Source organism: Pseudonaja textilis, chromosome 2, assembly GCF_049901715.1.
Source record: "Pseudonaja textilis isolate UNSWEBS1 chromosome 2, rPseTex1.2, whole genome shotgun sequence".
In the NCBI taxonomy this organism is placed as follows: Eukaryota; Metazoa; Chordata; class Lepidosauria; order Squamata; family Elapidae; genus Pseudonaja; species Pseudonaja textilis.
Window position 1 is genome coordinate 198,435,297 of NC_141991.1, and position 12,178 is coordinate 198,447,474.

The following is a 12,178-nucleotide window of genomic DNA, read 5'->3' on the forward strand; positions in this document are numbered from 1 at the left end:
GTAGAGTAGTTCAGAGTGAGAAAATAGTATCGAGAGGAACATTTAACCACCTGTAGCCGTCTGTAGGAGGAAAGGGATGAAGCATACATTGTAACATTGTGCCGCAAACTCTATGCCTTGTGTACCGTATTTACCGGACTATAGAGCACATTGGAATATAAGACGCACCCACTAAATTTTAAAAGAAAAAAATATTTTTACATATATTAGCCGCACCGGATTATAAACCGCAGATATATACGTTGTGAAATGAGATATTTACACAGAAAGAGAAGAATGTTCTATGCATGCGGCCAGATGTCTCCAACGTCTCACCATTGATTCATTAATGCCAAGCTTACATGCAGCAGCTCTATTTCCTTCTTGGATAGACAGTTCAATTGCTTTCAAGTTAAAAGCTGCATCATATGCTTTTCTTCATGTACTTTCCATGATGAGGGTGTGAAAAATATTTTGCGTTCATGCGTGTTGTGCTGCTTGCGTCGAGTGCACCAAAAACTACCAGTAGTGTCGTCTTCTTTGCATTGACCTCTTGCGTCTGTAACATTTTTTTAAATAAATTTTTATTGGTTTTTAAAAACAAATACAAACAAAAAAAACATACAAACATCAAGCCATCTTCCATATGTGAACATACAGTGTGCTGGTTGGTTTACAAATTGTTTTGTGCTTCCAATTCTTAGTCTTCAATTACAATTACATTGCATATAATCTCGTATTTTCAATCAAAAATTAAATACCTTAGTATCATTATTAATCAATCATTTGACTATACTTTTAATCATTCATGTTTTACAAGATAATCATAATTTACTTAGTTTGTTTTATAACAGTTCATATTATCATCCCAAATCTATCCTAAAATCATTTTGTAGATATAATAAGAAAGAAGTACATCTTTATATATTATTGTCTAAGAGTCTACATATTTCATTACTGTATTTTATTGTCTAAACATTGATAGAATAGATCCCAAATTTTATAAAATTGTTTATCCTCTTGTTCTCTAATTTCAAATGTCAATCTACTCATTTCAGCACATTCCAATATTTTCTTAATGATTTCCTCCTGTGATGGTATTTTCTAATTTTTCCAGTTTTTAGCAAATACAGTCCTAGCTGCTGTTAATACATTTACAGTCAGGTATTTCAAATCTTTACTATATATTTCAGGTAAAATTCCCAATAAAAATATCCCTGATTTCAAATCTGTATGGTTTTTTGTCATTTTTTCCAACCACATGTGGATTTTAGTCCAGTATTTTTTAGCATCTGCACAAATCCACCACATATGGTAATATGAGCCAGGTGTCTGACATTTCCAACATTTTTCTGATTTATTCTTGAACATTCTTGTTATTCTTGTTGGGGGAAAATGCCACCTGTAAAACATCTTATACAAATTTTCTTTATATGCTGTTGACATTGTCATTTTATAATTTTGAGACCACAATTTTTGCCATTTCTCTAGATCAATCCCATATCCAAAATTCTTCCCCCAAGCAATCATAGTTTCTTTAACTTGTTCTTCTTCTAGTTTAATTTCTAATAAATATCCATACAATTTTTTAATTACCTTTTCATCAGTACCTGTCAAAATCTTATCTAAATAAGTCAGTTTATCACAGAAACCTTCTGTTTTAGAATCTTTATCATATCTTGAATGTATTTGCGCATTTAAAAACCAATTCATCTTTATACCTGTTCCTCTAGTTTTTGTATAGATTTAAGTTCACCCTTTTCATTCAATATTTTACCATATCTAACTGTTTGTTCCTTTTTGTATATTGTAGGATAAGAAAATGCTTCAATAGTCGATAGCCAGACTGGAATTTTCAAATAGCATTGTCTTTTAATCTTCTCCCAGTTTAACCACAGAGTCTCCTGTGTATAATGTCTTCTAAAGTACCCTTGTGTTTTAGTTCCTTTATACCATAGAAAAGCATGCCACCCCAACAACAGATCATGTCCTTCTAATGTCAACAATCTAGTATTTCTTAATGTTATCCATTCCTTAACCCACATCAAATTTGTAGCTTGGTAATACAACTCCCAATTAGGCAAACCAAATCCTCCTCTTATTCTAGCATCTTGCAAAAGTTTTAACTTTATTCTCGCTTTCTTACCTTGCCATATATATTTCAACACAATTTCATTTAAGTCTTCAAAATAGTCTTTTCCAAGCCTAATTGGAATTGTTTGAAACAAATTTAAAATTCTGGGTAATATATTCATCTTGATTGTTGATATTCTCCCTATTAATGACAGTTGTAAATTTTTCCATTTCGCCAAATCTAGCGCTATCTGCTGTTTAAGTTTGATATAATTATTCTCTTTTAATGTACTACATCTTGCTGTCAAATATATCCCCAAGTACTTGATCTTATTCGTGATCTGGATTTTCAGTAGGTCTGCCAGTTCTTCCTTTTGTCTTGATATCATATTCTTTGTCAAGATCTTTGTCTTATCTTTATTTATTTTCAAACCAGCCACCTTTCCATATGTCTCTATCTTTTCAATGTTCAATGTTTTCTATTCTCTTTTCAATATTCTCTGATCTTGCTTGAATATTTTTTGCATAATCATCTGCAGAGTCACTTTTTCTTGTTCTTTTTCTTGCTTTAACATTGTCTGTATTGAATGTTGTCCTCCAGATGGTGGAGAGGAAGAAGAAGTAGAAGAACCAGGAGCTGTAAATTTCATACTCATTTTAAGCAATTCAAAATCTTCAGATTCTTCTAAACCTTAATCCAATTGTGAAATGACCAATTATAGTTCAAAATAAAAATAGTAGAAAAAAGAAGCCAAATAATAATGATTTTAAAAAAGGAAAGAAAAAAAAAGGGAGGACAAAATTTCTTCAGGTTCTTGTATACCTTAATCCAATCAATAGTTAGATGAAGAAAAAGGCTTTAAAAAAAAAGAAAGAAAAGAAAGGAAGAGGAAAAATTCTTCAGGTTCTTCAACACCTTAATCCAATTGAGACGTCTCAAATAGAAAAGAGTGCATAAAAATAAACCAGAAAGGTAGATGAAAAAACAAGAATACCAGGAAAGGAGAAAAAAAGGCTATTCCCTTAAAAAAAAGGAAACATTAATACTAAGGCTTTCTCTTTAAAATAAAAAGCAAGCATAGAGATTGGATTTCCAAAGAAAAAAAGAAAAACAAAGACAAGCTCCAACAAAGCCAAAAATCCAAATAATTATTACAAGAAAAAAAAAGATAAAACGAAATACAATAAAGCTGGTGAGGAGGGCTAGCACAACTTAGAAAAAGTAAAAAGAGCACACTGCACTTTGTTTAATTATCCAAGGCTCTTATTATAACTCTCTTCTCCAAAAACTTATCACCCTTTTCCCCCCTAGGTTTCAACACCAGACTCCAGCTGTTGATAGAAACCCAGAAGAGCACCTTCAATAATACTCTCCCATGCTCTTCCCTCTATCTTATCAAACAGCAATGTCCTTGAAAAAAAGTCTCAGTTCTTTCTTTCTCAGCTTTGTCTGGTCACAGGGGAAATAGAATATTTTCAAGCCTCTAGTTGGCAGTGTTACAAAGTTTCTTTGCTCTCACTTTCCCCCTCCTTTTCCAAGCAAGATATAATAAGAATTAATTAAAAAAACAAAAAGATATTTTTAAAAAAGAAATAACTAAAAGGGAGCCTCTAGCCTAAAATATTACAAAATCAAAAAGGAGAAAAAAAATAGATGTAAAAGAAAAAACCTGTCCAGTTTCAATATATAAGATCGTGTATAGAAAATCCAGCAATGAAAAAAACCACACATTACTTTGACATTCCTGTTTAAAATCGCCGCTTAGTCACTTCTGTCAAAACTTTTACAGATTTTCTTTTCCTTAGATCTTAGAATAAAGAAAAAGTTCTCACCAAACTGGCACACTCTCACTTTCTGTTCTCTTCCGTTTTGGAGCTGTCCCAACTTCAGCAGCTTTAATAGCTGCCTCTGCCACTGGCAAGAAGAGCTTCTCCTGGATCTACCAGGGACTTTGCGGTGTCCCTGGGATTGACAGGATGCCCTCTTTACTCTCACCGTCTCTTTGGGACAGTTTAGATCCGATAGGACCATCCAGGAGCCACGATATTGGCAGAGATCTAAGACCACCAAGATCGCATGCCGTATCATCGCGATGCCAGCTCCGCCCTCTCCACGTGTGTCACATTTTTGAGCCCCCTGATGGCAGTTAGCGAAGAAAAATCTATAGATAAGCTGCATTATTGTACAAGCCGCAGGGTTCAAAGTGTGGGAAAAAAGTAGCGGCTTATAGTCCGGTAAATATAGTACTTGTGTCACAAATTGGTATGCATGTAAGGGTGGGTTTTACATCATGAAGTCATTGTGTGCATGCCAGCATTTTTCTCTCATTGTGGCTAGCTGGGATCCCCAGTTGTGATACAAATTTCTCTTCAATGATGTTTACCCTTTTGAAAACAAATCAAAATAGGATTATAAATAAGCTGTTACAGTTTCTCATTTGGCTTTGAGTACATATAATAATTGTATTGAATTATAATCAACACTTTAAAATTTTATAGGGAAAAAGCCATTTATAAATTCTTCAAATTAATATTTAGCACCCCACCCCAATATTTAGCTCAAGGTTTTCTTGGGTTTTGAAATGCTTACAGTTCTCTTGCTTTGACACCCTAATTTATTCTAGATTGGCTAGTGTGTTTTCAAATGGGTGGAGGAAAATTCCTATGCTTGTACTACTTAATTGCATTGAGCAAGTAAAAAGTGCTACCCTGTATGTTGTACTCTTACATTTTTTCATCAACATCTGATCCTAAAATGTAGTTTTTTTGCGGAAGGTACACTTGGAATACATTTTATACACTTCTTATGTGTCCCGATACAATCTGTCCATTGCCTTCTTTTTGGCTTCTCCCATGTCAATGGAGATTTAAAAACTCAAGCCTTGTCACAAAGGCTAAGCAGCCCAAGCTCCTATGGAAGACGAAAGTGTAAGTTTGGTCCAGTGACACTCTTACTTTGAGGAAGTTTGGTAAGATATATGGAACCGATGCCTTCAGTGTCAGCATTGCATTTGAACTTAGAACTTAGACCTTAGAATAACTTTATTGTCACTTTAAATGTACACTAATTGGCATATATAAAATGAAATTTTGTTGTATATAGCTTTCAAAGGGTCACAACTTCCAATATACACCACCTCCAATATAAACATGATAAATGAATACAAAAATAAAAAGTATGCATATACCTACATATCCACATATATTATATGACACAGAGTAACAGCACAGTCTAGTTCAGATGTATACATGTACATGGCGACAAAACAAATCTTGCGAGTTTACCAGATGGATGGCGTAGGGAACAAAGCTATTATAGAATCTGGTAGTCCTGCTAGAAATACTTCAAAACGTCCTCCCCAGAGGGGAGCAACAGAAATAGACCATTTCTAATTTGCCTGCCGTCTTCCCATATATAAGCTGTGGCCTATAGGTAGTTGCTATAATTGTTGGAAAGTGTGAGAAAGTGAAACTCTAAATTCCTATTGTAGGGATATAAAATAATAGAGGACTGTTAAGTACTTTTGTGTTCTATTCTGGTAAGTTGATATGCTGTTAAATGAAAGTATAAATGCCTATTCTAATGTTCTCTTATGCTGTATTATTATATTTTGCACTGAAGTTCTTGTTTTGAAATACTAGTAATATAATACGATTCCCATTGCTTTAGATTGCTTTGGGCACTTAAAGTGGCAAATAAATAAAAGGTATGCATGAAATGAAAAGTGCATTCGTTTTTTGCTTAGAACAGAAGAACCTACCTGAATCATTGCATTGGAACTTTTTAAGTTAGCTATGTTCCAACCAAACAAAGGGCTCTATGTTTTGCTGAAACAAAAGTCAAAGTAATTATTATCATTACCACTATTTATTACATTTATGTGCTGTTGATTCCCTCAAGACTCATGGTAGCTTCAACAAATCATGCACTGTAATGAACCATCCACAGCATAGAAATCCCTAATACAGAGAAGTTAACAATAATGTATCAGTATCAATGCTTATAACTAAATAAATATATAATAACATACGAAACCAAGAGCAATGCCAGTGTCAAACAATAATTGACCAAAGATTATATGAAAAAAAAACAGTTTTCCCCAATGTCCAAAAGAACATTATTGAAGGGCCCAGTCTACAGGAGGAGACTGTTCCAGATCATAAGTGCCTGGGAGCAGAGTCAAGAGAGGAATTAGCCTGCAATAACATTCCCACAAGTTCAACCCAACTTGAATTCTGTTAACTGTTTACCAGTGCCAACTTAGTGCTGACAACTTAGTGTTGACTAGATTCTTGTGTACAGGCAATAAACATGTGGTCCTGATTCTTCATGCCTGACACATGATGGAGAATCTGTGTGTTCTGGCCATAAGATACACTGAGCATTTTGAATAAGACTTTTGCTCCCTTATTTTTCACCCAGAATCCTCAAATATAGATAGAGTGGTAGTATATATTAGCTATTAATAGACCCCTTCTTGTGTATTAATGTGTCAGATGACTTATTTCCTCCAAAACAAACAGTAATTGAAACTGACACCTGTTTCATAGGAGAAATATCTATTTCTTGTCAACACTATGTATTTAGTAGTTAAATAGCACCTGCATTTTTCTCCTTTATATTCTTAGCTTCATAGGTAATAACCAGATGTTAATTGTAGTTCTATCGTTATGCTACTGTGGGGTTTATTTAAACATTTCCAAACATTGCATAGGAATAACTTTGCTGACTGAAAATTCTTGAATAGTGTTCATAAATATTTACAAAAGCGAAAGCAAAGCAATCAACACCATCCTCCCCCACTACCTTTATTTTGTCAGGTTTGAGAGTGACATTTAAAATGCATCAGCAAAACAGGGTGCTTTGTTAGAACAAGCAACCAACTCATACATTTTTTTTCCAGATTCTTATATAAATAGACTAGTATACTCCTCCATATGTTTTATCCTAAAATTTGTGAGAGGAGCTTGGAAAAAGAAGCCTGACAATTACTTCCATGATTTTAAATGTTCTCTGGCATTCTGGTGATTATTTTTATTCTACTGTCAAAATCTCTGTGTTAGAGAGGATAATGGCATGTGTCAGGTAACAGGTGGGCTGGCTGTGCTTCCTCTTTTTCAGTAAACATCATAATAAAAAGAATAGGGCCTGCTGGGGTATTGCAATAAAAATCTTTAGAAGATAGAAAGGAAAGGTCATCAAGCTGTGCAGCTTTCTAAATATTTGATGTAATATTTTGTTTTAATGGTTGAAACCACTTATTGGGGATTTAAAGAGTCTCTTCACCAAAAGTGAATTAGATCAAGGAGCTTTGGCTCACTTATGTATGGGAACCAATTCTTGGTCTTGGTTTCTTGTAGTCATTTTGGGGGATAGCCATCCTGAACTGGGTACCTTCCAAATGTGTTGATGCTACATTCTCAGAGGAACTCCGTAGGGTTCTGCCACAATTAAGGACACAGTAGAAAGGATTGGATGGGAGAGAAATCTATCTGCTACACTAAAATTGTTAAGCCATCACTCTAGCCAACACTCTAGTTTAGTTCTTGAGTACAAGGCTTTTTTGTTAACCATAGAAGTAAACAGCTGCCATTTGCTACTATGGGAAAAGCACAGAACATTTGGTGATTTAACTTACCCTGATCTCTGAAAAAAAACAACCACATACACTTAGGATTGGTTTGTACACAGTTGTTAACCGTACATTTAAGAAAGGAAGCCTTGGTTATCTACAGCTCCCTTTTCCTTTCTGTGCTATTGAGCGTACAAATGGCTGGTTTTAACCCTTCTAAAGTCTAATTAACCGAAGTTAGGATTTATTGGTATTTAAATGTAAAACTATATGTTCTCCTTCAGTAGAAATGGAAGCATCTGATTTCCCTATTGCCAAAAAAGACAAATAGAGGTCACAGATAGGCTCGAGGACTGCTACAGTCTACCCTCCTAATTCATTATCATTAATGCTTTATCCAGTTGTAAATCCACACATTCATATTTCACTTAGTAGGTTATTCCCGGTAATGGTAAAGTTGTGATCAATTCAGAAACATTTTTTCGAAAACTTATCTAATGTGCTATTGGAGCGTAAGTTCATATAAGTTCAAATACAATATATTTCTATCTTCTCCGATCTTCAGAGAAATCAAAGAGCAAGTCAGAAATTATTTAAATTTCACTTAAGGTTCAAGAAATGATTATCCTCCCATATGATCCTTTCTTTTCAGACCAGATGTATTGAGTGGTATTAATAGTTCGAATTTCTGTTCCTGTTAGCAAGTTTGTTTTCCTTGTAATAAGTTGTATAGTACACACTACTTCCTTATCTTTTTCTGTTCCTTACAGACCATGTGTTTATACAGTGGGATCTCCAATAAACAACAGGGCCCTTTTTCCATGCCAAGAACCGCCTGTTGCCATGTCAACATGGCAAGCTACAGTCCGAGCAGATGCATGCTTTGTTGTTCTAATGAGTGGTGAGAATGTAGCGGAACCAGCAGAATCTGAGAAAGGTACAACATGTATTAATATTTGATTCAATAATTCATTTGGAAAATACTTTAGTATCAGTGCAGTATTTCTTCTACATAGTCTGATGAGATTTTGGCTCCACATCTATCTGGATCTATTATCTTCACAGTCATTCTTTTACATCACATTTTTTCTTCCTTATTTGATTCCTGTTTCTTATCAATTTTTCTTTTCTCACCAGTCCTTGATTTTCAGGAACTGGTAATATGCATTTTTAGGTGAATTAATTTTAAAACAAAGTTATGATATAATCTGTTTCTGTGAGGCCATAACAACTTACAATAATGTGAAATTTTACTTTAAAATATTTGTAAAAATACGATTGCAGTAAGAGTGATCAGAGTTTTTGCAGTAAGAGTGGATCAGGTTAGAATTGTGCTTGGTATGTAGAGCTAGGATGAAGTGGTTGAGATATTCTAAAGTGGCCTAAAATAATTTTTGTTCTTTGATACAACAAACACGAGAAATCAATTTGAATGTCATAGTATGCATGCTTACTAAACAACAACAACAACAACAACAACAACAATAATAATAACAATTTTGTTTTAGAATACCTTCTTGGTGTGAACTGTTTGGACTGGATTAGCCTTGATACTGAGGACCAGTTCAATTTGAACTTTGATACAGCAAATCCTATTCGTTGTTGATTATTTTTATATTACTTAACCTTATTTCTGTTGATTGAATTATCACATTGAAATCTGCTTCACAGTAGAAATTTATTTTTATTTAAAGTTAAAAATACAACAACAAAATACCAACACATAGTGATTGACATAATTACTGAAGAATATAGGCATTTCAAAAGGAGCTTTTTATAGTTAGTCTTTAATTAATATAATCCTTAGTATTATTAGCACTTCTTCATTCTCTCAGTTAGCTCTGCTGTATTTCCATTGATTTATTCTCATAAGTGTCTTTCAGAAGTAAATCTTTACCTGGATGTTGACAGTATCATAAGAATACAATCTTAAAATTTCTTTAAAAGTTTTTCTTTATAATTTTATTACAGTAGTAAAAGCAAACACAACCTACGCCCTTAGAAAGAGAAAGAATAAAAGTGCAAAGAAAGATAAAGAAAAAAGAAAAGAAATATATAAAGCAGTGATTTTCACCCCAAGTATAGACAAATTTGATAATTCTTCACTCCCTACGAGGTTACAAACAAATCTCTCTTCTTCCTATAACCCATCCCTTATTTATATGTAAATCATCAATATTTCAGTCCTGCTGTTGGCGAAAAGTCCATAAAGGGTTACCAGAGCTTTATAAAACATATTTTAAACTTGGCCAAACAAACTAATTTTATATTCTTTTTTTTTTACTTCTAACAATAGAATTTGGTCTTTCTTTCTTCAGTTTCTCTTTTTCCTATCCCAAAAGCTGCATTGAGGCTTTAGTTGTTATCCAGATCATTCTCTTGATTTATCATTTGTAATTTCACTTTGATTTTCAAAGCTTTAATCAGCTTATTTTGTGTAACTAGTAAAAAGTTTTTATTAGGATCTTTCCCTTGGCTTGCCATTTGTTTTTCTACTTTAGCTGACTTCTCTATCTTCTAATTCACAGTTTCGTTTGATATCCAATATTTCTGATTTCACTATTTTTGTATTGGGTAAAATTTGTTTCACATCTATCATTCCTTCATTAGCACTTTTTATGCATAGTCTGTTCATGGAAACAGACATCATAGTTGATGTTGCTAATATCATAGTTACTAATTTCTGGGCCCATTTTTTGAAAATCTCCTGAGGATTTTTAATGCTTTGTGTCATTTTGTAAATTCCAGTAGTAATAAAAAACCAAAGACAAGTTAACACTTTCCCCCCTTTTTTTCTGCCTGTAATCTTTCATTCCTTCTAGTGTCCAATTTCTAAAATAATAAAGTCTTATATTTCTATTATGGCTTAACATAGACAAAACAATTTGGCTTCTATGAAACACTATTTTATTTCTTTCCAAAATCTTAAAATAAAAATCTTAATATTCCAAATGTGTTTGTATTCTTAATTGGTTTATAACTTTCTTAGATCAACATTGCATTTATTTCTAATTCTTTAAATTCTTATGGTTAATTTTTATTTTGCTCAAAAATGATGGTAAACTTACCAGGAAACTTTTCAAACCTGTTGTTCTAAAGATCTTTAATGGCCCTAGATTAATTAGAAAAAGCAATTTTTTGAAAATGATTAGAAAGAAGGTTAGCAAAGTCCGTGATTTTGCTGATGATTCAAATTTGTATATTACAAATGTATACAGGTAGTAGATTTCTTGGTGCCATATAATTTTTTTTAGAAAGTAGGAAAGGAACTAAGTTTGCTTTTAATTTGAGAAGTTTAATCAGTAGGTGTGAAACCATAGAGCTCTTAATAAGTAGATTACAAATGATATCACTATTTCATTTTTTAAATATATTAATTGTAGTTAGGTTTAGTAATCCAAACTATACTTTTGGGTATTGCAAAGAACACAAAAGACATTAGTATAGTTTTGTTTAGGATTTACAAAAAGTTATTTTTCTTTATTATAACTGTCACCCACTTTAAGCATCTACCCCTCCCTCCCTCTCCCAAATCCTGCATAATATCCCAGTATTTCCATCACTTTTGCATTGTGTTTTTCTGTTTGACTTTTCCGTTAGATAATTTACATCCTACCCCGTAATGAGATGAACAGCCAATAAATTTAATAATAAATAAAATAACATTAAAATTGTTTATTACTTCATAGAGTTATTAATAAAGTAATAATTTAAAGTAATTTTCTATTTGCTGCAGATTTTTAATGTTATATAGAATGTGTGTTTTCATTTTAAGCAAATCTGATCAGCAAATTAGGCAGCATTCAAATATATCTCTGAACCAATGGTCCAAACTCAAATGCTCATGAGAGACCCTAAGGACTAGTTTCTTAGCACATGAGCCTGAAACTGAAGCCTCTAACAAATCAAACATTAAGAAATGTTTGAATATCATGAATGCCATTAAACATGCATTTACTTATTTACAAAATTCTGCCAATCAGAAAGGTTTTTACCATTCCAGGGTTTTGACCACTTATCTGGCAGAATTTTTTCTAAAGCAGAACACCAATATTTGTTTTGGTTGTTGCTAAATAAATATAAGATCCTTAAATCTAATAATCTGAAACTTGGCAGGATTTGTCTGCTTAGAAGAGGCAACTGTGCCTGAACATTATTTTCAGTTCTGCCAAGTAATAAAAATTATTTTGGCAGTTCCCTTGTTAGAAAAAATCATGTTTTGTCTTCAATTTTCTGAAAATTTAGCTCAAATTCAGATTGTATTTAATGGAGGCTGACCTAAAATAATGTACTGTTTGACACAGAAAAAAGCAATTGGCATTTGATGCTTAATGGAGAAATACTGAATCTGGCTTAAGATTTGAGCCCATTGATGGGTGGGAAGTGGCCAGAAACTGAGATCCTTCTATCTGAGATACACAGCAGGTAGATCACTTAATAGGAGAGATCACTTAATAGGCCAAAGTTGTACTGGGACCACCCTACCCCTAAAACTTCTCACCAATGAGCATGGAAAAGCTTAAAAGTGAGTACATAGTTTCTTCCCCAGGACC

At 33.2% G+C, this 12,178-nt stretch overlaps 1 protein-coding gene across 6 annotated transcripts in view; it reads left to right on the top strand.

Annotated features, from left to right (window-relative positions):
- AOPEP (aminopeptidase O (putative)) overlaps positions 1 to 12,178 on the top strand; it is a 200,943-nt gene that overhangs the window by 9,387 nt on the left and 179,378 nt on the right. For all 6 annotated transcript variants that reach the window (XR_015742201.1, XM_026703889.2, XM_087926808.1 and 3 more), the window contains exon 3: positions 8,396 to 8,562. Coding sequence is in view for 5 of the 6 variants with exons in the window: in XM_026703889.2 (XP_026559674.2) it covers positions 8,396 to 8,562 (167 nt within the window). In the remaining variant the exon portion in view is untranslated. The remainder of the gene's footprint in view (positions 1 to 8,395; positions 8,563 to 12,178) is intronic.